We start from the raw sequence: 25,653 nt of genomic DNA, 5'->3' as shown, positions 1-25,653 counted from the left end.
TTTAACAGCCACGAAGGAGCAGTGCTTGCCGGCGATCTGGAATCAAACCCCCCAGTCTTTCGCACTCGTTTTGAATGAGCTCGTTCATTCGAATTTCTTAATTCACCCTGGATGGTCTTTGAATCCTGGATCCACCACGAGATTCTTCGAGCTCCGTCATTGCCTTCTTGGCTGCCAGCTGGTGAAGGGTTTCTCCATGGCCCATGTCTTGAACTGCAATCTCTAGCTCGAGGGGACCATGGTTGCTGTTTGACCGCAAGAAGACTTTTTCTGGAAGAGGGGAGCTTGCATTGGAAATAAGAACGAATATTGTTGATCGAATGAAGGGATAAAGAGGAGGGATCTCAGTTGGGGCCTGAAGAATTGCTGGAACAGGGAGCTTGGGCAAAGGCTGATTCGTGACTTCCAAATTTCCCGAGTCCTCATGACCTTCATAAACAATTAAATTGGTGGCTTTGTGGATACTTCCACGGCCGGCTGTTCGTTTGCCTCTGCTGGTTCAATCTCAATGGAATCGTCGTGCTCCAGAGGAGACAACCCGATCTCCAATCTGCAGTCTCTCAGTCGTGGCATCAAAGCCCCATTGTGCATTCGGATAACCTTCTTATCTAGCTTCTCGTAATTTAGAACTGACTGAGAGAAGCCACGTCCTGCGCGAGCAATGCCGTTGATGAGAGCGTGGGAAGCATCATTCCGGATACCCAGACTGAAGAAACGGGCAGAGCTGTCCTGGACAACCTTGTTTACAAAGGTGAATATATCCCCTTGGTTCCAAACCTCGCCATCGGTGAGGAGCAGGACATCGGGGAGCTTGTCCTTGTAGTGGTTCTCCAATGCAGCCTTGAGCGCAGCCAGAATATCTGTTCCTCCCATATCTGCATCGATAGTCTTCGTGAACTCTAGCGCCTCGGAGAGACTTGCTTTGTCACTCACTTTGCTGCGAGGCCATAGGGGGCTGTAGGAACTGCCGAATGAGACAATGTTGAACGTCACTCCAAGGGGCAGTGACTTTAAGAATACCTCCAGGACAGACTTCAAGGTTGCAACCTTGTCTTGCATGCTGCCACTTCGGTCAATCACAAACACGACTTCAGGGGGGTCTGGCGGTAGGCTGAATTTTGGAACTAGGGAGACCATTAATGCTTGCTAGTTGGGTAAGGTAGGGGGCGTTTCCAGGAATGCGACAGGGTTATCTTGATTGTCGCAGTTAACAGTTAGAACGGGATCTTCTCGAATGACTGAATTTTCCTGCAGTTTGACCGAGGCATAGCAAGGTTCAAAAGTAGATTCTGGCATGTAAGACGCCCGGCCCAAGTTCAACTCGAAGGGGTGACTTGGCGACCGAACGTTACGAATCGTGGAGCCCTTTTCCATGATGACATCAACCTTGATCGCAGTCTTGATAACGGCTCCTTCGGGTGCAGCTGGCGGTGCATCTCGTTGCTGACCATATCGTGGAGCGATGGCCGTAGGAACTGTGTATCGTGGCCCATTTGTTTGAGCATCTTGCTTCAGTTCTTCCACGAGGGTGATTTCAATGGTGACTTTCCCACCGGCGGGAACTTTGCATACACGAGTCCCGAAGACATCACTGGTATCGTATGATTGATCGAAGATTGCGGCTGCCTGTCCCTCAGCCTCGGCTTTCTGGTAAAGTTCATCCGCCTTTTGTCTGGGTTGCACCTTGCCCCGAATAATATCCGCTCCCACTCGGCAATTAAAACCAACAGCACTGGCTCCACCATAGAGGGGGAAAGGATAAAAAACTTCTGAAATGGGCTTTGTTGAGGATGGATTCACGAAGGTCTGAGTGAGTAGCGCTCGCGAAGTAGTCGAGAGAAGTGTTGCGTGCACGTCTAACCCTACCTGGGGGAGGCATTGATTGGTCGGACGATATTTTCCAGGGATCTGGAATAACAGCCGTAGAGTAACATTTTGATCGATGTAGTTGGATGGTGGGGAGGAGAAAAATGTTGTGATGTTGTTGTGGTGTTGGAAATCCAGGAATGAAAGGGAATGAAAGGGAAAATTTGGATAGTTAAGTAGTTCGATTCTTTGCCTAGTTGGCCGCAAACCGCCCAGATTCACAATCAAGTACTTACCCCAGGCTGGAATAATCCATAGGCTGACTCATAAATTGACAGCGTAGTTAAATGAGGTTCAGCGGATGTCAAATCTAGTAATGCGACTGCTTGCCTTGTGTAATTGGCTGACAGATAAAGACTAGTTAGTTAATATGATCTGGGATCTTCCCGTCGGCCACAAAAGGGTCTCCGAATTACATTGTGGTCCACTTTGAGCCTCTGGCACGGTGGCCGATAAGTGCCACCTCTGGCAACGGACATTTTTATACCCTCATCAAAATCACCTGCCCTCTATACCTTATAAACTGGGCATCAATATCCATAATAAGTCATTTAGTCTGCTTTCGAAGGCGGCTGAATCTCCTTTGCACACCTCTTTCCTATTTCTCTATTTCTTTCTCTGCATATCTTTTTATGTTGTTATAACGCCCCCTAGTAGGTCAATATTCCTGGCAGCTACATATGGCAATGTGGCTTGGTACCAAATAATTTTAACCAAACGTCAATTGCGCGAGGGTGGCCACTACCGGCCACCGTACACTTCGACCCTCAGGCTGCAGCGAACCTGTCGAACACAGATGGGGCATAATACCGCTAGACCAAAAATGTGCCATAGGCAACGTTCTTAGTCATACGGGCTTCTTGTGGTTCCGTCAGAACCACCAAACCGTCACTAGTTGTATGACCCTTCACGAGCTTGACATCTCTGATTCAAACTCGAAGACTGGTACCACATGACTCGAAGCTTGAACCCAGGTTGATTTACTACTTATAATTTTTTTAGCTACCCTCACCAGCCTGGGCTTGTGCTGCGAAAGGTATTTATGACGAGATGATTTCATTATTAAAGGACTTGACATCAATTATCAATGCTTCCAAGTAGCAACTACATGGTTGATTGCAGTGATTCTGCTCCCTGTGTTATATTGTTTCATTAAGACTTAGATTTCGGGTTTCGGATCATGCAATAAAGCTAAAAGTTACTGGTCAGTCATCGCTCGAAAGATCATATTAGAACCGGCTTACCTTGCAGACGTCTCCACCCTCGGCACATTCAATCTCTTTGATTAGTTTGAACCCCATCTTTTCATAGATGGTAATATTAGGGTGACCTTTGGAACTTTCCAGGTAACATGGCATACTTTCCCGGTCTGCTCTCTCCATGACACTCGTCATCAGGCGCTTGCCCACGCCCATTCCACGGGCCTGGGAACTGACGCCCACCATGTTGCAGAAGTAGTAGCCACGAGGGTCTGTCCAAAGAGTGTTATGTGCGTCCTGTTGCACCTGCTTCCAGATCCAGTATCGAGGAACATTCAGACCACCTCGGCCCAGGAAGCGAATATTGTTCAAGAGCTGCCGGAAGGAGAGGAGCCACTTCTGCGCCCAAAGGGACCAAGTCTGAGATGCTCGTGCTGCTTGAGGTGAGTACCACCAGCCAACTCCGACAACGCTACCCGATGATAGCTTGACATCATGGTCAACTTTTTGGTCGTCTGGAGAGTGGGTCACTTTGGCGACCGAGATGGGACAGTCACAGCTAAGGCCATACTGAAAGTGCGCTGCTAAAGAAGCTGCGTTTCGCTCGATGTTGAACTAAATTTTGAGCGTGTTAGTGTATTTTTCTCGCGCAAATCGACCCAAGGGCATTATTTTCTCGTCCTCAGAGATACCAAGCCGGGGGATTTTGGGTTAGCCTTCCCGTAACGATTTTTCGTACCTTAGAGGGGTCGTTGAACGCCCACCGGAAGTAGGGGTCATCGGAAAAGGCTTTCTGGACACACTCTACGGCCGCCGGTATGTCGGCCTTAGTCAAAGGGACGATTTGAATTGACATAATATCTGGCCTTGCCACTATTGTTTCACGAAATCGGGAAGACTCTTGACTTAGAGCACAAGTTTAGATTTTTGCGTATTGTTTCTACTGGCTCTGCGGAGAGGCTGGGACAGCGATATGGTATAGGAGTGAGAATGGAGCCGTAATGGATAGAGTGAGAAAACCGCCATCTAAATTGGATTGTCGTGGTGAATTCCACTGGTTGATGGGGGCCAAGTGAGAAAGAGGAGAGAGTCAAAAATCTAGGTATGTTGCGCTGGGCCAGTAGCAGGTAGGTGAGATAGCAGTATATCGAAACTGAGGTTATTCCAAAAATCGATAGGGGTGGAGGGAAGGGCTCATATAGCTGTCCCTATCCTACTCCGCTTTATTGTTTATCACTCCTCCTATCTGCTGTCCCCTCAACTGGCGTTGCGCTAACCATTTCAGGAAGCTCCATCCGGCACAGATACGGATGACCACTGGTAGATGTGTCGCACAGCATCATTCAACACCTATGATAATCCAGTTCCCATTCCGATGATAAGCGTAGACCAACCACCCTCAAAGGTAGCCGGCAAGCCAAGGGTACAGTCATGAGAAAAGAACTAACCAAGATACACATGTATGTTGACCAATCTCTCCTTTCTTTCGCTAAAACGCGGGGGTCCTATGTTTAGGGGGCCTGGGTTGGCTAAGGTGGGGAAGCTATTCGCAATCAGGCAGGTTGTTGCGGAAATCGCCGATCATTGGCTGAATGAGAAACTCAGCGGGGCTCCACACCGGTCCTATCGGCACAAGAAGTCTAGGCGGATTCAGTCTGTGATTTAAAGTCGATCCTCTTTGCCTAGAGAATGGGTATTCAGATAGTAGCTTGTAGATCCAGTGCAAATAATGGATGGCGCGTATAGTTTATTCTTATTTTTGGAAGCTATTTTGGATCTTGGTTCCTGCGAGGTGCCACGTGCGTGGAAGTAGATCTGGTAAATAACTTGGCGAAAACCAGGATGGCTGGCCGCTTAGGCCCATTTACCAAGCACTCCCATCAGAATAAGCCCAGTCACCAAAGATAAACCACCGATCAATACTCTACCTAGAGGTGCATTGAGCATTTCGCCTCCCTCAATAACCCAGTCTCGAGCCCACATATCCACAACACCCACCCACGCAAGAATTCCAGCAGAAAGGGCATCTAGTGTGCCGAGCGCAATAAGAGTGCTCTTCTCATTTCCGTTGAAAGAATGCAGCACGCCCAGTCCAATAGCCATACCGATAGGAGTGATAAGAGCGAAGGCTGCGGCCATAATGGCTTTTAACGGAAAGATCGAGCCAGGGAGCGTCGCAATTCGAGCCCCGAGTGCCAGGCCTTCGAAAAATTGATGGAACACAAGGACCACCAAAAGTGTCTTATAGAAAGAGTCGCCGGCAACAACCAGGGTGATACCAATCAATATACTGTGGAACAGGACACCAGCTTCCATGACAATTACAGAAAACTGTGTGATTGGCCTGGTTGGATCAAGAGCAACCCCATGGCTATGTCCCATTTGTGCCAGTGTAGACTGCGGGTGAGATGGAACATCTTCTTTGCGAGAAGATTGCTCAGGGCTAGAAGGCTCCGAAGGTGACGTGACTGCTTTGGCGGCCCTGGCGGCAGTAACTCGGTAGCCGATATATTCAAACAAGAATGCCAGGAATATGCCAGCCATTACCACTGCAGAAGTAGTCGCTTCGTAGTCCAGCTCACCCAGACATTCGTTGGTGAACATGAGCGAAGCATGTGTATATAGCTAGTAATGTGTTAGTTTCTTACTTTTTGATTGATACATGAATTCGACTTACGTGAACAAATGCCGTCGCGATGATGATGCCCGTGCCGAATTGCTTGAGGACCGTTGATACCATGGAGTTGATGGAGGCAAAGGGCAGTTTGGCTAATAGTATAGGGGCAAAAACACCGATCGCACTGGTAATGAGAACCACGAATAGTGTTCCAATCCTCAGAGGCACATTGTAGTCTCTTGTTTGGATGCCACAGGACTGATGGCTACTTTCCTCGGACTCTCCTGAGCCGACACAATGTCTGTATTGAAAAGAAGAAGTCAGCGATTGTGGGCCCCCGCCAACAGAAATGAACTTACTCCACACCAGCATGGAAGTGGCAATTAGTTTTCTCTCCCGACGTGGATTCTTCAGATTCCTCATGGCTGTGTTCATGGCTATGGTCACGGTCATGGTCATGGTCGTGCTCTTCGGACTCTTCTCCATCGGACTCTTGCTCCTTTACTAGAACATCATTGCCATCTTGATCCATGCAATATCTAGGAACACATCAAATATTAGAAACTTGACCGGGTATCCAAATCGTAGTGACTTACGATTCGTCGCCGTGTGAGTGGCAGCCAGTGTACTGCGCGGGTGTTCCACTCGTTGGTGTTGCAGTCACCGATACCAGGACCTCATGACCAGATCTATCGAAGCAGAAAATATCCGATCCATGAGTATGGCATCCAGTGATTGAGCTTGCGGCTGCGGCTGTTGTAGAGGTGGCCGCAAATGCCTTTGCTGCGCTCAAAGTTATGACAAAAGACCTGAGAAAGTGCATATCGAGATATATTCCACATAGGATGGGAAAAGTCAAATCAATTGAGGAATGCCTTTTGAAAAATCTCCGGAGAAGTGGCTTTCTATGAAGGGTCTCGGTTTACAAAGCCGATGAGGACCTTGACGGTTTCCTTCGTGAAATCTCCGGTCGCAAAGTCGGTAAAGGATTGTCTCGACTACCGCCAAGCATAGGCATCCATTAGCGAGTGAGATTTGGTCTTAGAGAGGATGGATTTCACAACGCCTGTTCCATCAAGGTCCCCTTTCCAAGATTCTTGGCGGGACTCCGCTGGGCTTGGTTCTTGGCATTGGAGGAGCTTTATACCACCCCGTCCAAGGTCAAAGGCCAAAGCATAGAAAACGGTTATCAAGGTACTCGCTTTGCATGTCTTCAAGTCGTATTGGGGCTTTAGGAATATCTCACAAGGTTGAGCCAAGTGATCACTGCGGCATTTTTGGAAGGAAAAGCTCAGAATTACAAGCCTTGGCAATCAAATCATCAAATGAGTAGAACAGGATAGATGTGGAAAATACAAAGTATAAAAGAGATATCTCAGTCTTGTTTCCAGCCAGACAAAGAAATTTCAAGCGGGAAAGCACTCATCATGGCCCTCATTTTCAGAATACTGGCTCTCTCGGTTGCTACCGCAGCGGCTTTGCCCGCTCCAGGCCATGGAAACTTGTCAAAGCCATTTGTGAAAACCGAAATTACCCCCTGGAATGCAGGTGAAGTGACAGAGTTCCCAATTCACTCTAGTTGCAACGCAACACAGCGTCGCCAGATCGAGCTGGGATTAGCCGAGGCTGTGGAACTTGCAGCTCATGCTAAAGACCATATCTTGCGCTGGAGAAACGAAAGCGAGATCTACCGAAAGTACTTTGGCAACAGCCCTTCGATGGAAGCTATTGGAGCTTTTGAAGTGGTTGTCAATGGCAACAAGAATGATGTTCTATTCCGTTGTGATAACCCGGACGGAAACTGTGATCTTGAAGGTGAGTTTCTGAGTGCCTGATAATAATTGTCATTAACTCGCTAACACTCATTTTGAGGTTACGCTGGACATTGGCGAGGTGAAAACGGTACCAAAGAAACCGTTATCTGCGATCTGAGCTACGAACGTCGTCGTTCACTCTCAACAATGTGTGGAATGGGCTACACTGTCTCGGGATCAGAGACCAATACTTTTTGGGCATCGGATCTGCTGCACCGATTGTATCATGTCCCCGCCATCGGACAAAACTGGGTCGATCATTATACGGATGGATACGATGAGGTTCTTGACCTCGCTATTGAGAATGCAACTTTGTCAACGCATGATTCGGAAACTCTTCAATACTTTGCGCTGGAAGTCTATGCTCATGATATCTCAGTTCCGGGCATCGGGTGCCCGGGCGAACAGCATGAGCACAACCACGAAGATGATAAGAAAGATGCCGCAAACTCCCATGGAAGCACGCCAACTGCCACAAAAACGACTAGCGAAGCTCCTTCTACCACAGCCGATGTTCCTGCTGTGAGTTAGCCATGCAAATTCCTAATATTAACGCTCGAAAACTAATTGCCACAGAACTGCCATACCCACGACGGCGGCGAGCTTCACTGTACCTAGAGACATCAATGTCTTAGGGTCGAGTATTTGAAGTAGCATACACGACAAAGTTTGAAATGACTAAATACTGAGTTCAGTGTTTACAACGCTTCAATCTACAGTTTGCGGTTCTTCTTCCAAGTAAATGCTGGGAAATGTCATTTTTAAGCACGTCAAGCAAGCAAAGCAGTTATAAATGGATTACGAGAGTTCATTCTTTGGTGTCAATTGTGTATATAATCTACGGTAATGAAATTTATAGATACAGTGTGGATCAGATGCTTGGTGTATCCATATATTATCCTCGGCTTTTTGAATTTCTATTAAGATTGGGAATTTGTCAAATCATGCAAGCCACTAGTTAACGACGGTTCTGTCAACAAATCAATTGATTTTTCGTTATATTCTGAAACATCTATATCTATACCATGATCAACCCAAACCAAGACGCCAGAAACATGCCCCATTTATCTTTACATTCAATTCAATTCAAGGGGTTTATGCCGATGCACAGTGACCACCATCAACACGAAGATCAGCACCAGTCATCCAGGCGCTGCCATCAGCAAGCATATACACGGTCGGTCCCTTGAAGTCCTCGGGCGCACCCAGACGACCAAGGAGGGCGCCTCGCATCCAAGTCTCCTCGACTTCAGGCTTTTCCTTCAGTAAGGCGTCGGTCATGGCAGTACGGATATACTGAGAAGATGAATTAGCCAAGTCTGTCATGATTGAGTACCTTTAATCCAATTCTTACCCCGGCCGAAAGTGTGTTGACGCGAATTTTGTGCTGCCCCCATTCCTGAGCGACCGATCGGCACATCTGGTGCACGGCGGCCTTAGAGGAATTGTAGGCTGTACAAGTCAACCCCTAACAAGAAAATCTGGTTAATCATTGAATGATTTCTTCCACCATATTTTTTACTCACTCGGTTAGCAATCTGGCCTGACATGGAGGCGATCATAACAATGCTTCCAGCCGTCTTCTGCTCCACAAAGATGCGAGCGCAGTGTTTAGCGGGAATAAAGGTCCCAAGAACACTGTGTAATATGACATTAGTAAATTATTCGTCACTTGGTACAATGCGGCTATCGCTAACTTAACGTCCAGCATCTTTCGGTAACCCTCAATGGGATATTCCAAGGCGGGTACCATCTGCTGGATTCCAGCACAGGTGATGAGCCCTCGCATGGGCTTATTTCGGCTCAGAGCATCAGCAGCAATCTTCTCCAACAGGCCTTTGGTGACCTCCTCATTGGTGATATCGCATTTGGTATAGGTGGCTTGGAGACCACAGGACTTGGCAAGCTTCTGAACAGCAATCCACTCCTCAGGGCTAGGCTCTGGGAGAAGGTCCAAGCAGGCGACCTCGCCGCCAGCTTCCAGGACCGCGGTGGTCAAGGTCATACCAAGACCTCGACCACCGCCCGTGATGACGACGGTGCGACCGGCTAGAGAGAAAAGATCTCTAGTGGGCACAAAGGCGGCCGGAGTCTCGTTCGACTCGGGAACGACCGCAGGAGTAGTATGATCGAGACTAAAAGAAGGGGCCATTTTGGTGGATTCTATATTTCGGGTGTGAAATTGAGAAATGTTCAAGGTTGACAGGATTCAAGAAGATCCCACTGCATCAATTAAGGACTTGCACTTTATATAGGAAACCTTCTACAGTGTGGCCCTAACAGCTAGTTCCACCACGACCGCAGAATACCGAATTGTAGATTGTTGAGCTGAGAAAACCACAGTGGAACTTACGCGGCAATTGAATTTGTCCAGGTTCCAATTTTTTCTACCTTCTTTCCCTAGACTAAGAGAATAGGCCGATTCTCGCAAAGTCAGACGAACAGACACTGGGTGCAAAGGCCTACGCTTTACAGTAAGTATTCTAGTGGGATGTAAAGTCGCGGGGCAAGACCGGCGAGGACGAGGACCTGCGGTTTGCTGCGGGGGTGAGAAAGGCCTGATGTGTACGGAGTACAACTTATCGAATAATCACACATGATCTAAGCGGGTCAAATACTCGTACAAATTAGCGCAAGACCGGCAGAGCATTTTAGTTTCGCTGTAGGACATATCGTATGCACCAACGACAAATCTAATTATGGTGCTAAATCATTCCCAATGCGGAAATACCTTTCTTGGTAGGCAGTCGCGCATCGAGCCATTTAAGGATTTAGCCGAGATCGCCGAAACTACGCCGTGGCTTGTGCCGGTAGATGACCCGGTTCGGCCCACCCCTGCACTTCTTCGATCCAGGAACGTCAACGAGGCATTTCACTTGCTAGGTATCCATCTATGCACCCCGCAATCGCGGAGTTTGCCCGCCTCTGAAACGCGGCAAGAGACTCTGGGGCATTTGGGGTCCCCAACCTAAACATTACGCCATGGATTCCGGGAACCTTGAAGAGCGCCACCCGATTAACGGCGCTTTTGGCGATGAGAATCGTGGTGAAGGGTTCTATAAGAGGGGCATGGGCCCCACTGTGATGGGTTGTTGTACACCCATCTCCCTCTTCGCTACTTCAATCGGAGTGTCGAAGACCAACTATACTCTCCTGGAGTTTGTTCGAAAGCTGCTCGGATTCGCAACCTAGGTCATGTCATTCCTTGTGGGAAGGCAGTTGGCTTGGGCCATCACTGCCACTGCCGGTAGTGGTTTCTTGCTGTGAGTAAACGCTCCCGCCAGATTCTTCTTTATTCTACTAACGGTTTATCGCTTGGAGGTTTGGCTATGATCAGGGTGTTATGTCCGGTCTATTGACGGGGGATGCATTCACCGCAACATTTCCTGAAATCAACACTACTAAGACTGGGCATGGCAGCTCGTCCCTCCAGGGAACAGTGTAAGACAATGAACCGGCTGCTATTTCTCTATGAGACACTAACATGGTCTTTCTTGGGTAGTGTTGCCATCTACGAGATAGTAAGTCGCATGAACGAGAAAGTCTAGCCTCAGATGCTAATGAATCAGGGATGTTTTCTTGGGGCTATCATGTCTTTGTTTATTGGTGAGAGACTTGGTCGCCGCAAGTGCATCATGGCTGGATGTGTGATTTTGAGTATCGGTGCTGCTCTCCAGTGTAGTGCCTTCAGCATCCCTCATCTTATTGTCGGTCGTATTATTGCTGGAGTTGGTAACGGTCTCAACACCAGTACTATCCGTGAGTCTCCATGACTGAGTCATATCACGAGCGCCGTCTGACTATCGCATTAGCTGTCTGGCATTCGGAGTTGAGTAAGGCTGCGAGTCGTGGAAAGGGGGTACGTTCATTGTTTGAATGCATGGAAACATCCGCGCTGACAGTGACTCTAGTTGGCCATTGAGCTAGCTATCAATATCTTTGGTGTTATGCTTTCGTACTGGGTTGGTCAGTACATTCAATTCTGCGCTCACCTTCTTTACTGACCTGATCTCCATCTAGACTACGGTTTCTCGTATAACACGAGTGAAGCCCAGTTCCGCTTCCCTATCGCACTGCAGATCGTCTTTGCTATCCTAACATTCATCGGTGTTGTCTTCCTACCTGAATCTCCTCGATGGGTGCGCCTCAAACCTTTGCTTTCAATTTTGATATGAGCTAACCCGGTGATATAGCTTATCAAACATGGAAACGAAGACAAGGCTCGCCATATTATTTGGAGCTTGCAGGATAATGCCAGAGAGATTGACGAGAACGATGCTGTCGTTAGTCTCGACGTGCAGGAAATTTCTCAAGCCATTCGAGATGAGCAGGCAGCCTCGACTGAGGGATCTTTCAAGCTGATCTTCCAGAATGGGCAACAGCGCTTTTTCTACCGAACACTTTTGGGTATGGGGGGGCAAATGATGCAGCAAGTGTCGGGAATCAACCTGATCACATATGTAAGTCTTACAGAATTACCCAGAATGCTTGATCTGACGGATAATAGTATGCAACTGTGATCTTCGAGGAGTCCGTCGGAATGGATCACAACACGGCACTCCTGCTGGCCGGATTTAACGGAGTCGCATATTTCTTCTCCTCCTTGATTCCTATCTGGGTCATCGACCGGTGGGCTCTGCAGCATTCAATTCCCCTGACTTAGCAACTGACGAAATACAGACTCGGTCGTCGTAAACTCATGATGTTCGCCGTTACTGGTCAAGGCGCCTGCATGGCGATCCTGGCGGGAACAGTATGGGACGGCGGACATGCGGCTGGCTTAGTTGCAACAGTCATGCTATTCCTGTTCAACTTCTTCTTTGCAGTTGGCCTCCTCGCTATTCCATGGCTCCGTATGTTCTCTCACAAGACAACTCCAGAAATCACCTTGGCTAACCTACTCTGTCTGTTCAGTGCCCGCCGAGTACTCGCCACTTGCGATTCGAACTCGATCGGCGGCTCTCGCGACTGCAACCAACTGTATGATGCTCTATAAAGAGACCTCTGTTTGCTTGATGGGAGCTAATGAATATTTTTCAGGGATCTTTACATTTTTGGTTGTGGAAATCACTCCCGTTAGTATTTCTAACATTGGCTATCGAACCTATATCTACTTTGCCGGTATTTCCCATTCAGTCTCTAACACGTTGCACTCCATTCTAATATTTCTGGTAGTCTTCAACTTTTGCTTCCTTCCTCTCATTTACTTCTTCTACCCGGAGGCACGCAACCTCACCCTAGAGCAGATCGATCATCTTTTCACGGGAGAAAAGGTCAAACTGTATTGGCATCCGTCCATGGGCATGGCTGGCGACGCAGATGCGCGAATCGCTCAGGGCAAAGATCTTGAGAGCGTGAATGCTCAACACGTCGAGTAGATTCATCTGTTTTTGTGAATTGTTGTTCGGTGATGATGGTTCGCCATTTCAGACTATTTTTCGTCCCAATGACCAATGTTCAGAATCACCTTTTCAGTCACAAGTTTATTGGTGGACTAGAAAATGATGCCTAAGCTATTAAGAAAGACGAGTTAAATGATCTTTAGAAAGACCCTCAAAAAAACAAGAAGTGGAGGCATCTCTGTTAGGCGAATTCTCTGGTCTCTAGATCCGGATTTTTGAACTTCCACTGTACATACCCACTCATCTGGCCTGCTCTTGCCTCGTTCAGCTATTACGGCATGGCTGATGACTCTCAGGTGCAATCCCGGGAAATCCCCGCGAAAATATCTCCACACGGCACAGGAAGAACCGGCGTGACTCGGCACCCCAACCAACGGAAACGAGCCGAGTGGGGCTCGAAACATTCCGGGCAGAGCGCTTAAACGCTCCATTTCCGGTAATATTAAGCCCTCTCCTCCCCCGCCATTAAGGACTCTCCATACCAATGCCTACCCCAGAAATTTCCCATGACGGTGGTTAACCTGGTCTAGTATGGTGAGAGCAATTCTTAATAGCCCCATGGCAGGTACTGATGATGGCCTGTGCAACTCACTGGCATTGCCACGGCCGCATGTGCAAGACGTAGAGCCTATGGAGCGGAAGAAACGCACACGAACGGGGTGTCTCAATTGCAGTCGCCGGCGTCGCAAATGCGACGAAGCCAAACCAACCTGCACAGGCTGCAAGCGACGAGGTGATGAATGTCAATGGCGCCTACTTGGATCCTTCCGAGAAGCCAACATCAAAGTGCTAGGATCGGACCACCCCTCCATGAGCCAGAGTGTAATCACCAACAAAAGCAAGCGTCCAAGCAAGTTCAAAATTTTGAGCACTCTCACAAATTCACCCCGTACGAGAGGGGTTTCTAAGCGGCAATCCGAAGCGACCCGTGACCGGCCAGAGGCAGGGCCGCATGCTTCGTCCACAATCGCTGCGCCAACATTTGAAGCCATTTCGGAAGCTCAGTCTACGTTGAAAGATCCATCGCAGTCGGTGATCCCGCATTCCGGCTCTTTCACGGAAGCACATCAAGGGCTATCTTCAGCACTATCCAGGGGCGAGCCGTCTGATTTGTTGCGGCGTCAGCAAAGCCCCGCTTCTCTCCACAATCGATACAGTGAAGAGAGTGCTGATGATCTTCCCTCGCCTGGGGCCACTAGGTGGCATCACTCAACTTATCAATATGATATCCAACGCACCACTGTTCTAGATGATAAGTCTTCGCATATCTACGTTCACACAAACCCAGAGTTTCTAGTCGACGATCTCGCGGCTTTGAGGGGTCTTGCTCACCACGCCCAATTTAACGCGTCCGTGACAGACTCATATCACAATGACCCCTCGCCTCTCTTTGACAATGGTGTCTTCTCTGATCCCGCGGATCTCACAAACGATGTCTTTTTACCTGGATCAACCTATGAAGCGCTACATACAACTTTGCGAAATCGGCAGTTATGGACTGCCAGACCTGATGGTCAAAGTCGTACCAGCTCTCGAGGCTCAATCTCTCATGCTCGCACGCAAACGGACTACAGCGACTCGGGCTCGTTTACTCGCACTAAGAGGGAGCCAAGGACTAGAAGACTGTTCGAGTTGTCTCCCGAAAGGGAGCACATTCTGTGGCAAAATTACTTGAATGAAATATGCTCATGGGTATGTTCTCCCTGACAGCAATTCAAGCTATCGTTGACTGACTCTAAAAGCTCGACATGTTTGATAATAATCACCACTTCGCTTCTACATTCCCACAGATGGCAAAGACTGCACCCCATTTGAGGTATTCCTGTTTGGCGTTGTCTGCCCGTCAACTTGAAAGACAGCAAAATGCAAAATCTCAATCGGAAAGTTTATCTCTCTACCAAGAAGCAATCCATCTTCTATTGCCAGAATTAGAAAGCAAAACCACTCCTGTCATCGCTTCTTGTGTGATCCTGTGTGTCCTTGAAATGTTGAGTTGTATGGATTTTTCTTCCATTATCTGTTTGACTTGGATATTAATGCTCAACAGGTAACCCCAAGGAGTGGCGAAGGCATTTGGACGGATGTGCGTACCTCATACAAGCAGCTGGTATTAATGGCTTCTCTGGAAAAGAAGAGCAAGCTCTGTTTTGGTGTTTTGCACGCATGGGTATGTCATTCTAGGATTGGATTTTGAGCTCATACTAATGCATTTCCAGATGTATGCGGTGGTCTGATATCGGAGGAAGAAACTATCATCCCACTCCACAATTGGAGACCACGAGACATGAGCGGCAATGAGGCATCACAGCTCTTCCTTTCATATGCAAGAAGTGGCTTTGATACGTACGCCAATTATACGGTGTATCTCTGTGCTCAGACTTTGGGTGTCCTCTTCGGATGCTCCTCCAACACTGCGCATCCCTGTAGCCCAATCCAGTCCATTCCTGAAGAGGAGGTCAATTCATACGTATATCGCTGGAGAGAGCTCTTTGGGCAGGTTGAACAGTGGTTTGAAAGTCGCCCGAGTCAAATGAAGTCCATATTTACGGTCGCCCAGCCCGGGTACTCGGGGATAGACCAGCCATTCCCAATGGTGTTATATGGCAATGGAGCTGCCAGTGCGTTCTACATGCTTTCTGTTCCTTCATATGCTAAGGCTAACGTGACTTAGTCTCTGGAAATCAACTTTACCACGTCTGCGCCCTCCTTTTGCTCCAACGCAAGCCTAAAACACTATCGCTTCTCAAAAAACCGGTTAGTCTGTCTGCTTAAAGGTGGAGAGTCATTTCTAACATACATCTAGAAATCTGTCCTTTGGCATGCTCGGCAGATCTGTGCTATCTCCGCATCTAATACGCATCAGTAAGTATCTCCACTTAGTATGGCCTCAAGAACAAGACGCTAAATAGTTCCCCTCAGTGGGTGTTGGACAAATGCACTACAACCTCTGTGGATTGCAGGTAAAGTCATGTCGCACTACTCTGAACATATGGCTATCGTGGAGACTTTGATCAGAATCGAGCGTGAAACTGGTTGGGCTACTGCTTGGCGAGTGGAAGATTTGAAAGATCTCTGGGGTGATTATGACAATGATGACGACTATGATGTTGACATGGATGGGATTACTTAGGAAGACTCATATGACCAAGCACATAACAATTGGGTGTCAGGTATGTAAATTCGGGTCTCAATGCCGAGTGAACTCAGCCTTCTGCAGGCGACCGGCATATTAGGCATGTACTGTACAGTAGTCGAGAGCCGAAATCGGCAATCGGGCGTTCGGGCGTTGATTGACCTAAATTTGTCACCGATCTTTGCCAAGCCTTCAAAGATTGATGAGCCACACCTTGAGACTGTTCATCCAAGGCTACAACCATTTCAAATTACTTTTGGGTTCATTGCAACCTACGATATCATGATTATTATTCCACTACAGTGATTAATTTCTGAAGATGTAAATTACAGCATTCATCACATATGAGTCTTACAATCTCCGATTTAATCATTCGATTCTCTAGATCCATGTCCGGGGATATTGAGGGTCGTGGGTACATCATTAGCCGCGTTGGGACACTAAAGTGTAGATCGCCCGACTAGTGACAGTGATCGACGGGCTAGACGGGTAGACCGACTTATCGGCTCCTGGCGCCTGCAACCTCTTTGTTGTCAATGGAACCCGATTGCCATGATCAAGCGACCTCCGATATCTTTGGAAGACACACAAACATATCCTGTTCAATAATTAATTGTATCAAGGCAAACAACAACACATTCCCTAACATGGCTAGCGAGAGTGTGTAACCCTTACTTCTGGACGTTGAATCAATCAAGCTTAAGCCTCATCTGCATGTTTCAGAGGGAGATAAGCAGGCCGAGTAAGGAGATGCTGACTGTAAAGATCGAGGCCATGGACGATGGAACTTGAGAATAACCAGAGAGCGCGTTCATCTAGTTATCGCCAATGGTATGAATCAGTCCCCAGGAAGGGAGTAACCGTTCACCCCCTTTTCGGAATTTCCAGCCACGAAGAACCATCAAACCTACCACCAATTCTAGCATGCTCACAGCCTCACAGCTTCACTACGATAAGGTCTCAAATTCTTGTTTCGTCATCTAGGCTCGTAATATTTCCAGCCTTCTGGCAGATTCGCGCCAAGCCACCCGGGCCAAGCTCTAGGTTCAATGATCGGCGCCGATCACTATTCCCATTAATATTCCACATTCTGTCATCACGCGTCTCCCGCGTTCCACTTGAAGGGCCCCCTGGGGTGAATATATGTGGGGCTTGGTCCAACATTGTCGATGGTCCTGTTCGCAATCTTTCTCTTCCTCTCATGCAGCGATGGCTTAACTCTCTGATCACCTCCACTTGACATACCCAGGATCCTCGAAGGTGCCGACTGACAGCCATGTCTCGTATCCAGTTTGCAGAGCCGATCTCTAAGAAAGAAGAAGTCCGACCGTCTCGAAGGGACACGAGGAGTACTACCACAAGTGAAGAAAAGGGGTCGACCCAAAGGACACTGTCTCCAGGCAGTGAAATTGTTTACCCGACAGGATGGAGGCTTATCCTCACTGCCACAGGGTACCTGATTCTTCACAATACTTGAATGTTTGGATAAGGCTTACCAATGATTTGGAGACAGGCTTTTGATTGGCTTCTTTCTATCCAATCTAGATGTGACAATCGTGAGCTCTTCGCTCACAAACATCACCGATAGCCTCGATGGTTTCGAGAAACGGAGCTGGATTATCACCGGATACTTAGCCACTTATACGGGTATGTACCCAGCTTGCAACTTCGTCACAAATGTCGCTCAACTTTTCCCGGCACATCATCTCTCGCCCACGGTATCAACTCTTTGATGCTAATCTTGCAATCACCCACAGGTTTCATGGCCATATGGACTAAAGCCAGCGACATCATCGGGCGAAAACAAACAACAATTGCTGCTCTTGTGATTTTGCTCGCATTTTCAATTGGATGCGGGTGCGCTCAGACAGTGAATCAGCTGTAAGACCCCATCTTTCTGGATACAGATTGTTCAGGATCTTACTGTGCTGGTATAGGATCATATTTCGAGCTCTTCAAGGAATTGGAGGTGCCGGTGCATATGCGCTTGCGATTCTCTGCATATACGAGATCGCTCCAAAATCAAAACTTCCAACATACAGTGGCCTCATGTCATGCTGCCTTACCCTGGCTTGCCTGATCGGACCCATCATCGGAGGAGCCCTTGCGGAGGACTCGGCGTGGAGATGGGTGTTTCTTATCAAGTACGCCATACATCACGACTCCGTGTTGAATTTCATGCTAATTTTATTGAAAAGTGCTCCATTCTGCGCTATCGCAATCGCCATAATCATGATTGCGATGCCCAAGAATTTCGGTCTTGATCAACACACACCTTCATTCAGAACACGGGCATCATACCGTTCCTTTGCTAATCTTGACCTCGTGGGATCGGTGCTCATGATAATCGGTTCGTTCTTGATCGTCACAGTATTGAACGAAACGAATCTTGCATTTTCGTGGACTTCGGGAGGCGCGATTGCACTTCTTGTATTAACAGGTGTTTCTTGGATCGCATTCTTTGCGTGGGAGTGGTACATATCGGGAATTCCTGGAAAAGATCCAATCTTTCCCAAGCGTTGGTTCTTTGATCGTCCATGGATGGGTATTCTCATGTGAGTAAACTCAAACATCTCCTCTACATGATGACTCAGTCTGACAATCCGTCCTAGTACCTCGTTCGTAACCGGCGCACCCTTCAACGTTGTTTTGGTTTATGTCCCACAGCAAGCCCAGATCCTGCTCGACAAATCGCCTCTTGACTCGGGCATCTACCTAATCGGATACTCTGCGGTTGCGGCAGCTGCCGCTGCGCTTATCAATATTGTCAGCTCCAAGGGTCGTATACCCTTCATTTATTCTCTGCTCGTGGGCTGCGTGGTGCACACCGTCGGCGTCGGGCTTCTCTCTACCATTGCCACATCACACGGATTCCGAGCCACCGATATTGTCTATGGAGTCATAGCCGGCATTGGGATGGGTTTAATTCTGGGTGTTCTGATGCTAGCAACACCATACATAGTCGAGGACAGAGATCTCGGTATGTGCTCCTCAGTGTACCTCCCCATGACAAAGAGACGATTTCATGACTGACTAGTTATATTCACTCCTTTCAGCGATCGCCACTGGCACCGTGGTTCAGCTTCGATTTTTGGGCGGCGCTATGGGTCTCGCCATTGCCTCGAATATCCTCAACGGTCACCTGGCACATCATTTGCAGAATATTCTTTCACCGCACGAACTACATTTATTCCTTGAGAACGTGAAGTCAATCACCAACTTTTCACCACAATTACAAGATACAGTCAAGGGTTTCTTTGCCGCAAGTTACAACACCCAGTTGAGGGTGATGATCGGGTTCGCGGCTGCACAGCTTCCAGCAGTCCTCCTACTCATCAAGCCAGGTCAGCGACAACTTGCGGCTGATAGAGCGGCTGGAGGATAAGAGTCATCTGTTAACCTTACATTATTTATATGCATCTTTCATTCAGCGAGGGAGTACTTTGATCAATTTGAAATTTCATTGCGGGTTCTAACATCTACTTCAAAATGACTTGCTACTGCTTGACCTCTCCACAATAGTGATCCATAATACCACTGCAAGTACCACAATGAACCCAGAGCCAGGGTTTTCCCTTCAAAATTCATATGGGCTGTACTTCTCATTCAATGGGCGCGAAAGCGAGCGTTTTCACTGAATAGACCACTGTCCCCAGTACTCACCGGCAATATTGAATTGGCCAAGGCTATCGGCCTGGAAGTTAGCCATAGTGACCTTCTCCCCCTTGACCGTCCAGTTCTCCACTTCAAGCTCCATTCTCGTTCCAGACACATAAGGGACAATGCTCTGTCCGAGGCCAAAGCCACCCGTGCTCAAACCATCAGGGTAAGCGACATTCTTGACTTGAAAGCTCTTGTAGTTCTGGAGAGCCTGGATGCGGAAGAGAGACGGGCAGGGTCCTTCACAGACGACATTGGAAATAGACAGGCTGATGAACTTGCTGGTGTCTGGTGACTTCCCATCCATATAAAACGGTGATGCACCGATAATCGCAGATGGCACAACCGTCTCGGAGCGACGGTATCGGGTGTGGATGATATCTAGGCCGTCGATAACGACACCGCTGACCTGGCGTGAGTCCCATCCCATTTGGATGATGGGGTCGTTGTGGACTTTCCAGACAGTAAGGCCCGTCGCGACGACGTTGGAGTAGTAGGCTTTTATAACGTCGTCGTTGGCGTGGTAGAAGACGTCGTTTACCACGCTGTTGGGGTACATCTGGGGTCCGTCGGTCTGCATGAAAAAGGCGCCAACCTGTTTGTAGTCAGAGATGCGGACGCTGGCCTGGTCGCTGTTTCCGTGAAGATCCATAGTGTTAAAAGGTGGTGCGTTGATGGTCGGGCCCTGGCAGTGCCAGGTTTGACTTCCAACGTTTTCGTGGGACCATAGGCGGAGGCTGGTCTGGTCACTCTTGAGGGCTTGGTAGTATGTTGCAGGATTGGCCTGGTAGACGTAGTGTTCTCCGGAAAGGACGCCGTGGCCGGTGGCGTAGAAGTCGCCGTTCGAGGTGGTGTACTGGACTGCACCCTTGACGTAGGCGCCTGGGGCAAGGTGCACCCAGTATGTGTTTGGATCGAGTTTGAGATGGTTCTCTCCGTACTTGGGCTTATCGCCCTGTGGGTTGGAGTTCATCCAGTACACTCCTGGAGGGAAGTAAAGGATTGGCTTGTTTCCCCAGTCACCGGCATTGATAGGCCCGGGCGTCATAGTCTTTGTGTTATCATTGTTCATCTGAGGGACCTTGTCGGCAGGCAAGAAAGCACTTGCGAATATGAGAAGCCCGTTTGTGGGTTCGACAGAGACCACATCACCGCCGGATTGGACATAGTTCTGTCCGTCGGATCGGTAGGTGTAGAGATCATCGTTAAACTCGACAGAGAATCGCCGGCCACTGTTGTCCTTAGGCACACGGATGATAATCCCACCATCACTCGAAGTACTCAGAGAATAGCTAGTGGAGGTTGGGCGGATAATCACATTGGAGGTCGAGCCCAAGCTTTGGCCGTCCCTGCGGGTGATCTTCACGTCGACGTCCTGGGCATACTCGAACTGAGACCACGCCATGGTGATGCCAACTTGGGGTTCAATGCTGATCCCATCATCCACATCACTGCCAAGAGTGTTGTCCTTGGGGTAGTCCCATGGAGAGTAAATCCGGCCGTTACCGTTTCTTGGGATTGTCTCATAGACGAAAGACGGACGAAAATCGCCAGTGCCAGCAAGGCTGACCTCAACATTGTAACGATGAGACTGGCGCACATTGCCGGGCTGGACTCTAGTTCCTGTATTGATTTCACCAGAGTCGTGCCACCAGGTGCAGAGGTTGGAATCGCAGACCGTCGCGTTTCCCCCAGTTGAGGAAGGGAGGCAGCGTGCGCCAACCGCCATGAATATGGCCGTCCCTAGGTGGAATCTCATTTTGAAGGGTCACTTGAATCGCAGTAGAAAATGATTGTCAGAGTATATTCAAAGAAATATCTGCTCCGATGCAAAGAAGCCGCGTTTCCACGGCGTATTTATACCTGCGAGGGCCTGGTTGCATCTTCTAAAAGCTCAGATGGTATAGTTGAGCCAAGGCAAAGAAGAGACCGGATATCCGCGTGTTCCCCTGAACGGAGATTGAAGACGCCACAACCTAAATCGGGCAGTTCGGGCTGCCGGAGTCTCTGGATATGAAATTAATCGCTGGGTTTTGGCAGTCGGCGGGATCAGAAGTAGTCACAACAGTAGATTTCCCGAGGTATAAAGAATACATGTGTTCAACATAGGCAAGGTATCTGCTCAATGAAAGACGGGTGTTTATCCATCTGCCACAATCGTCGTGCACCTTGAAAAGGCGTTTTGTTGGAATTTACATCATAGGTGTTTTGGACTTGAAGAATGCAGCATTATCGCAGCGTGGGGCTTGCACCAGGAATAAACCAATGAAGACTATTCCCGCGAAAGACCATTATTGCGTGTGATTTCGGCGCTATTTCGGTCAAAAACAGGCCATTTCCCCCATCTCCACGTGTAGCTACGCCCCCGCATCGAAAATCAGGAGATAAATCCGGGGACCGGCGGGATACTGGTACCCGAGAGTGGTGATTCATGATTTCGCTCTAAACTCGCTCAGAGTAACACCCGCTCGTGAGCCAACGGAGATAGATTTAGCTTTGCTCCCTGCCGAAGAACGGCCGTCATGTTCCAGTAATCGGCAAGAGCTGAGACAGTCTACGTGAAGAAACCTCGATTCAACAGAGCCTCGTTGTTCTATTGTTCTCATGCTAGTTCAATACTTTCTCTTCTGCGCAGAGCCAATAATGCACCTCCACGCCGTTTGAGATGCCCTACATTCCTCATCTATCATCTTCATGAGTGAAGCAAGCAGCGGAGTCGCATTTGACTGGCCACTCCGAGGGTCCTCTTGGTTGACTTTCAACCGCTGTCCATCCTGTGTGAAAATTTGAGAAAGGAAGGAAAATGGAAACATGAGTATTGTGCTCTTCTCCATTATAAAGCCCTCGCTGGCAAGTAGTTCGAGAAACTGGGCTCCAGTCATAGCCTCTGAGGTTGGAGTTGCTGGTGAGCAGGTGCACGCCTCATAAATTTGCCTGCAGCCGCAGAATTGGTGATCCTGGTAGAGACAGGGCTCCATTTCTCTTGTAAGCGGTCCGGCATGACTGAGTTGACAGTCAAAGAAAAAAATTCGAAATGACCACCTTTATCCAGGATGCGGTGGATCTCTCGAACCCAAGATCTTGGCTCTGGATTTCGTGATCGATTGGTATTCGCGAGGAATTTATAGAGCGTTCTCGTCGTGATTACATCGAAGCTCTTTGACTTGAACGGTAGATAGGGCGGGAATTTGGTGGGTAGCTGTTGTTGTGGGAGCTGGCATATTGCAACGTGTGGTAGAGTAGCGAGCGTCTGCGTGTACACACCTGTTGTTTTGGGAGTCAGCAGGAGCATGAAGGAGGCTAGGAGTAGTATAAACATACTGCCTTCAATACCGCCCAGATCAAGAACCCTGAGGTTACGTCGTCTCGAGTGATGCTTGGAGAGAAGAGGCTGAGTGATGTTGAGGAGAAGGGGATTTAGTTCGAAATGAGGAGAGAAAGGGTTTGTCAGGCGAGCGGAGTATAAACGAAAGATGTGCTTTGCTGGATCGGTGGTGGGAGTCGTCGTTCTTGTTGAGGGTGAAACACCTGTTGACGTGGCTAGTCGAGTAGCTGTTGAGGTGGGTGAGATGCAAAGGACATGGTCACTATGGCAATCATTATCATTTGGACCATTCCGATTCTCTAGAGACCTTGTCCTTCGAAGCCTAGCAGGGATGAGAATTCGGGCTAGTCTTGAAGGATGCCTGTCGCCCTGCGATCCACTTCCACTTCCACTTCGCTGGAGTTGTAGGCTTGCCTGCTCGAACGACGATCGTTCCGCGCTTGACGAGGAGGTGATCTGCTCTATGTGCTCTGCATCCTTCTGCTCGTGCTTGTGTACCGCTCTTCGACGCTCGCAGCGCTGTCGCATGTAAATGTAATTCTCTAGGCTCAGGGCCCGGTGGCTCTCCGGGAAGAAGGGGAACGCCATGTCGCATACTATCTGGATTATCGATCTAATGTCGAAGACCTGAATGACACGGTTAAATCTGTGTTTTATCAGACTAGGGAATCATAATGCCAGATTGAACACTTGCGGGCGTTCTACGGGGCAACTACGGGTTTAATGCAGTACTTCAGCTCCGACCAATCGGTCTCTTGGAGGCTCAAGGAGGAGCAAGAAACTCTCTCCACACCCTCATATCCACCCCCGCGGTATGCACGGTCCACAGGTGATTCTAGACCTTATTTTGTGACCACAAAGCGAGTGGCAATGGCGATGAATCGAGTCCGTTGGCATCTCTTACACCCAGGCACGGGAATCCGGCTATTTTCAATACTTTCGATAAAGAGAAGGCATTGTAACCCTTATCTGATCCTGCCATGCGATATCCAATGAAGCGGGTATGAATCCTATGCCTGCTTCTGTCCCGATGGCGCGCGCCACCCAGTTAAAGATAGTTCTATCGAATGCCCACGGCATCTTCTCCAGGGACTATGTCATTCCAAGTTCCTCATCAGACCGCCATTGTACAGCAATGCTGATATCTTCGACCCTCTATCAGAATGTACCCATCGTTCGTAGATCAATATCCCTTCCACCAATAAAACCCTCGCACTATTGCAGATTTCCCCCCCCCCCCCCCCCCCCCCCCCCCCCCCCCCTCCACCTGCTGCGAGGAATCTGGAGACTTTGCTAGCCGCACAGATTTTATGTGGTGTGTCTCTAAACCCCGCAGTCAATATTACTGGACACTGAAAGATTCTAACTCCGCAAAGGGATCCCATGGGGTATTTTTCAGACATTGTCGGTCGGTCTCTTATGCTGCCGAGGTGATGCCGGTGGCGCTCCGAGGCCAGTTCCTCAGTTGTATCAATCTTTGCTAGGTTTTAGGACAGACCTGCGGCGTCGGTGTGACCCGTGCTTTGGTCGATACGGATTCCGAATGGGTTTATCGCCTCCCCTTCGCATTGCAGTGGGTGTTCATCACAGCTATTCTGACCGGGGTTTTATGTGCACCTCAAAGCCCTTGTGGGTCTTACCCCTTCTACTAATGAAACCTCCTTCCCCTCCTCCTTGCAGCTTATCTAACAACATGCCGCATTCTAGGGTGGCTAATCCGCCAAGATCAGCCGGACGATGCTCGGAAATCACTGTTGCGTCTGACTAGCAAAGGTACAGGCGCCTTGGGTGTAGACGAGATTGTGAAGATGATGAAACATACAAACGAGGTCGATAAATACTACGGAAACGGCAAGATTACCTACCTTAACCGTTTTCGTGGTGTGGACCGGCGCCGAACGGAGATCACCACAATGGTGTGGGCCACGCAACAGGTCTGCGGCTCGACTCTGACATTTTACGCCCTCCCCGTCTATGTACAATCTGGGGCTCAAGTGCACGATGCCTTCAGTCTAGCCGTGGGGATGTATGGAGTGTCAATCTGCGCGAACATCATCTGCTGGTTCCTGCTGCAATGGGTCGGACGTCGCCGCCTCTTCCTTTCTGGTGTTTTGCTATCATTGGCCATTCTCATTATATGTGGCTGTGTTAGCTTGATGTCTGAAAGTGCGACCCAGGGACTCTTGGGTCCTTGATAATCGCGCTGACTGCCGTTTATCAAACGACGTTAGGCCCCGTGGCGTATATGCTAGTAGTGGAAATTCCTTCCACACGACTCCGAGTTAAAACCGTTGGCGTTGGGCGTGTGGTGTACAATATCACCAGTATTATTACCAACACGCTTGCCTCGGGCATGCTTAGTCCCACCGCGTGGAACTGGAAGAGGAAATCATCCTTTTTCTTTGTCGGCACCACGATCCTGTGTCTTATGTGGTGCTATTTCAGGCTTCCCGAGCCATACGGGCTCAGTTATCTTGAGATCGGTATTCTGTTCGTGAAGCGGGCGAAGGCTGCCAAGTTCCGTGTTTTCCGACGCAATTTGGAGAAATCGGGATAAAATCAGATAGCCAGTGGTGAGCCGAGAGCCGGTATGTGGCAGATGTATTGATTACTGATCTGTATTATATCCATTACTTT

At 48.8% G+C, this 25,653-nt stretch overlaps 12 protein-coding genes across 12 annotated transcripts; 6 read left to right on the top strand and 6 right to left on the bottom strand.

The window, feature by feature from the left end:
- Positions 1-441: 441 nt before the first annotated feature.
- Positions 442-2,134, bottom strand: N7473_007744 (VIT and vWA domain-containing protein; the record flags this gene model as incomplete). The annotated part of the gene is made up of 3 exons (XM_057153684.1): positions 442-1,146; positions 1,213-2,059; positions 2,103-2,134. 3 exons carry the CDS (start codon positions 2,132-2,134, stop codon positions 442-444), a joined length of 1,584 nt encoding a protein of 527 aa, XP_057008022.1.
- Positions 2,135-3,018: 884 nt separating this feature from the next.
- Positions 3,019-3,921, bottom strand: N7473_007743 (GNAT family N-acetyltransferase; the record flags this gene model as incomplete). Its single annotated transcript, XM_057153683.1, has 3 exons — positions 3,019-3,057; positions 3,111-3,680; positions 3,805-3,921. 3 exons carry the CDS (start codon positions 3,919-3,921, stop codon positions 3,019-3,021), a joined length of 726 nt encoding a protein of 241 aa, XP_057008021.1.
- A 998-nt stretch (positions 3,922-4,919) lies between these two features.
- zrfC (putative ZIP Zinc transporter) lies at positions 4,920-6,505 on the bottom strand (the record flags this gene model as incomplete). Its single annotated transcript, XM_057153682.1, has 4 exons — positions 4,920-5,690; positions 5,743-5,983; positions 6,042-6,221; positions 6,279-6,505. 4 exons carry the CDS (start codon positions 6,503-6,505, stop codon positions 4,920-4,922), a joined length of 1,419 nt encoding a protein of 472 aa, XP_057008020.1.
- Positions 6,506-7,109: 604 nt separating this feature from the next.
- aspf2 (major allergen Asp F2) lies at positions 7,110-8,114 on the top strand (the record flags this gene model as incomplete). The annotated part of the gene is made up of 3 exons (XM_057153681.1): positions 7,110-7,497; positions 7,555-8,018; positions 8,073-8,114. 3 exons carry the CDS (start codon positions 7,110-7,112, stop codon positions 8,112-8,114), a joined length of 894 nt encoding a protein of 297 aa, XP_057008019.1.
- Positions 8,115-8,591: 477 nt separating this feature from the next.
- Positions 8,592-9,648, bottom strand: N7473_007740 (oxidoreductase, short chain dehydrogenase/reductase family; the record flags this gene model as incomplete). Its single annotated transcript, XM_057153680.1, has 4 exons — positions 8,592-8,792; positions 8,851-8,964; positions 9,023-9,134; positions 9,194-9,648. 4 exons carry the CDS (start codon positions 9,646-9,648, stop codon positions 8,592-8,594), a joined length of 882 nt encoding a protein of 293 aa, XP_057008018.1.
- An 830-nt stretch (positions 9,649-10,478) lies between these two features.
- N7473_007739 (uncharacterized protein) lies at positions 10,479-10,688 on the top strand (the record flags this gene model as incomplete). The annotated part of the gene is made up of 1 exon (XM_057153679.1): positions 10,479-10,688. The coding sequence occupies one exon, from the start codon at positions 10,479-10,481 to the stop codon at positions 10,686-10,688; it is 210 nt and encodes a 69-aa protein (XP_057008017.1).
- Positions 10,689-10,691: 3 nt separating this feature from the next.
- On the top strand, positions 10,692-12,874 carry N7473_007738 (uncharacterized protein; the record flags this gene model as incomplete). Its single annotated transcript, XM_057153678.1, has 13 exons — positions 10,692-10,759; positions 10,818-10,937; positions 10,999-11,017; positions 11,045-11,255; positions 11,309-11,355; positions 11,408-11,462; positions 11,517-11,635; positions 11,690-11,956; positions 12,004-12,125; positions 12,177-12,349; positions 12,411-12,476; positions 12,537-12,617; positions 12,672-12,874. 13 exons carry the CDS (start codon positions 10,692-10,694, stop codon positions 12,872-12,874), a joined length of 1,551 nt encoding a protein of 516 aa, XP_057008016.1.
- Positions 12,875-13,429: 555 nt separating this feature from the next.
- On the top strand, positions 13,430-16,028 carry N7473_007737 (Zn(II)2Cys6 transcription factor; the record flags this gene model as incomplete). Its single annotated transcript, XM_057153677.1, has 7 exons — positions 13,430-14,590; positions 14,641-14,893; positions 14,946-15,065; positions 15,115-15,516; positions 15,570-15,652; positions 15,702-15,760; positions 15,818-16,028. 7 exons carry the CDS (start codon positions 13,430-13,432, stop codon positions 16,026-16,028), a joined length of 2,289 nt encoding a protein of 762 aa, XP_057008015.1.
- A 1,203-nt stretch (positions 16,029-17,231) lies between these two features.
- N7473_007736 (uncharacterized protein) lies at positions 17,232-19,530 on the top strand. Its single transcript, XM_057153676.1, has 7 exons — positions 17,232-17,483; positions 17,545-17,678; positions 17,789-17,912; positions 17,969-18,175; positions 18,230-18,586; positions 18,644-19,011; positions 19,088-19,530. Exons 1-7 carry the CDS (start codon positions 17,308-17,310, stop codon positions 19,414-19,416), a joined length of 1,695 nt encoding a protein of 564 aa, XP_057008014.1. The 5' UTR covers positions 17,232-17,307; the 3' UTR covers positions 19,417-19,530.
- Positions 19,531-19,662: 132 nt separating this feature from the next.
- Positions 19,663-21,450, bottom strand: N7473_007735 (dextranase; the record flags this gene model as incomplete). Its single annotated transcript, XM_057153675.1, has 1 exon — positions 19,663-21,450. One exon carries the CDS (start codon positions 21,448-21,450, stop codon positions 19,663-19,665), a length of 1,788 nt encoding a protein of 595 aa, XP_057008013.1.
- Positions 21,451-22,569: 1,119 nt separating this feature from the next.
- Positions 22,570-23,604, bottom strand: N7473_007734 (uncharacterized protein; the record flags this gene model as incomplete). Its single annotated transcript, XM_057153674.1, has 2 exons — positions 22,570-22,991; positions 23,013-23,604. The coding sequence occupies 2 exons, from the start codon at positions 23,602-23,604 to the stop codon at positions 22,570-22,572; spliced, it is 1,014 nt and encodes a 337-aa protein (XP_057008012.1).
- A 795-nt stretch (positions 23,605-24,399) lies between these two features.
- Positions 24,400-25,573, top strand: N7473_007733 (general substrate transporter; the record flags this gene model as incomplete). Its single annotated transcript, XM_057153673.1, has 4 exons — positions 24,400-24,424; positions 24,508-24,645; positions 24,724-25,124; positions 25,184-25,573. 4 exons carry the CDS (start codon positions 24,400-24,402, stop codon positions 25,571-25,573), a joined length of 954 nt encoding a protein of 317 aa, XP_057008011.1.
- Positions 25,574-25,653: the final 80 nt, after the last annotated feature.

Source organism: Penicillium subrubescens, assembly GCF_028828155.1.
Source record: "Penicillium subrubescens strain IBT 31985 chromosome Unknown utg000005l_segment0_segment0, whole genome shotgun sequence".
NCBI classification, from domain to species: Eukaryota; Fungi; Ascomycota; class Eurotiomycetes; order Eurotiales; family Aspergillaceae; genus Penicillium; species Penicillium subrubescens.
This window is presented reverse-complemented; position numbering and strand designations above follow the sequence as displayed.

Bases quoted from the DNA above. Each gene is read 5' to 3' on its own strand.
- N7473_007736 (XM_057153676.1), top strand. From the start codon at position 17,308: ATGTCTCGTATCCAGTTTGCAGAGCCGATCTCTAAGAAAGAAGAAGTC. The intron at 17,484-17,544 runs GTACCTGATTCT...ATTTGGAGACAG, and splicing joins CTTATCCTCACTGCCACAGG to GCTTTTGATTGGCTTCTTTC. The intron at 19,012-19,087 runs GTATGTGCTCCT...CACTCCTTTCAG, and splicing joins AGTCGAGGACAGAGATCTCG to CGATCGCCACTGGCACCGTG.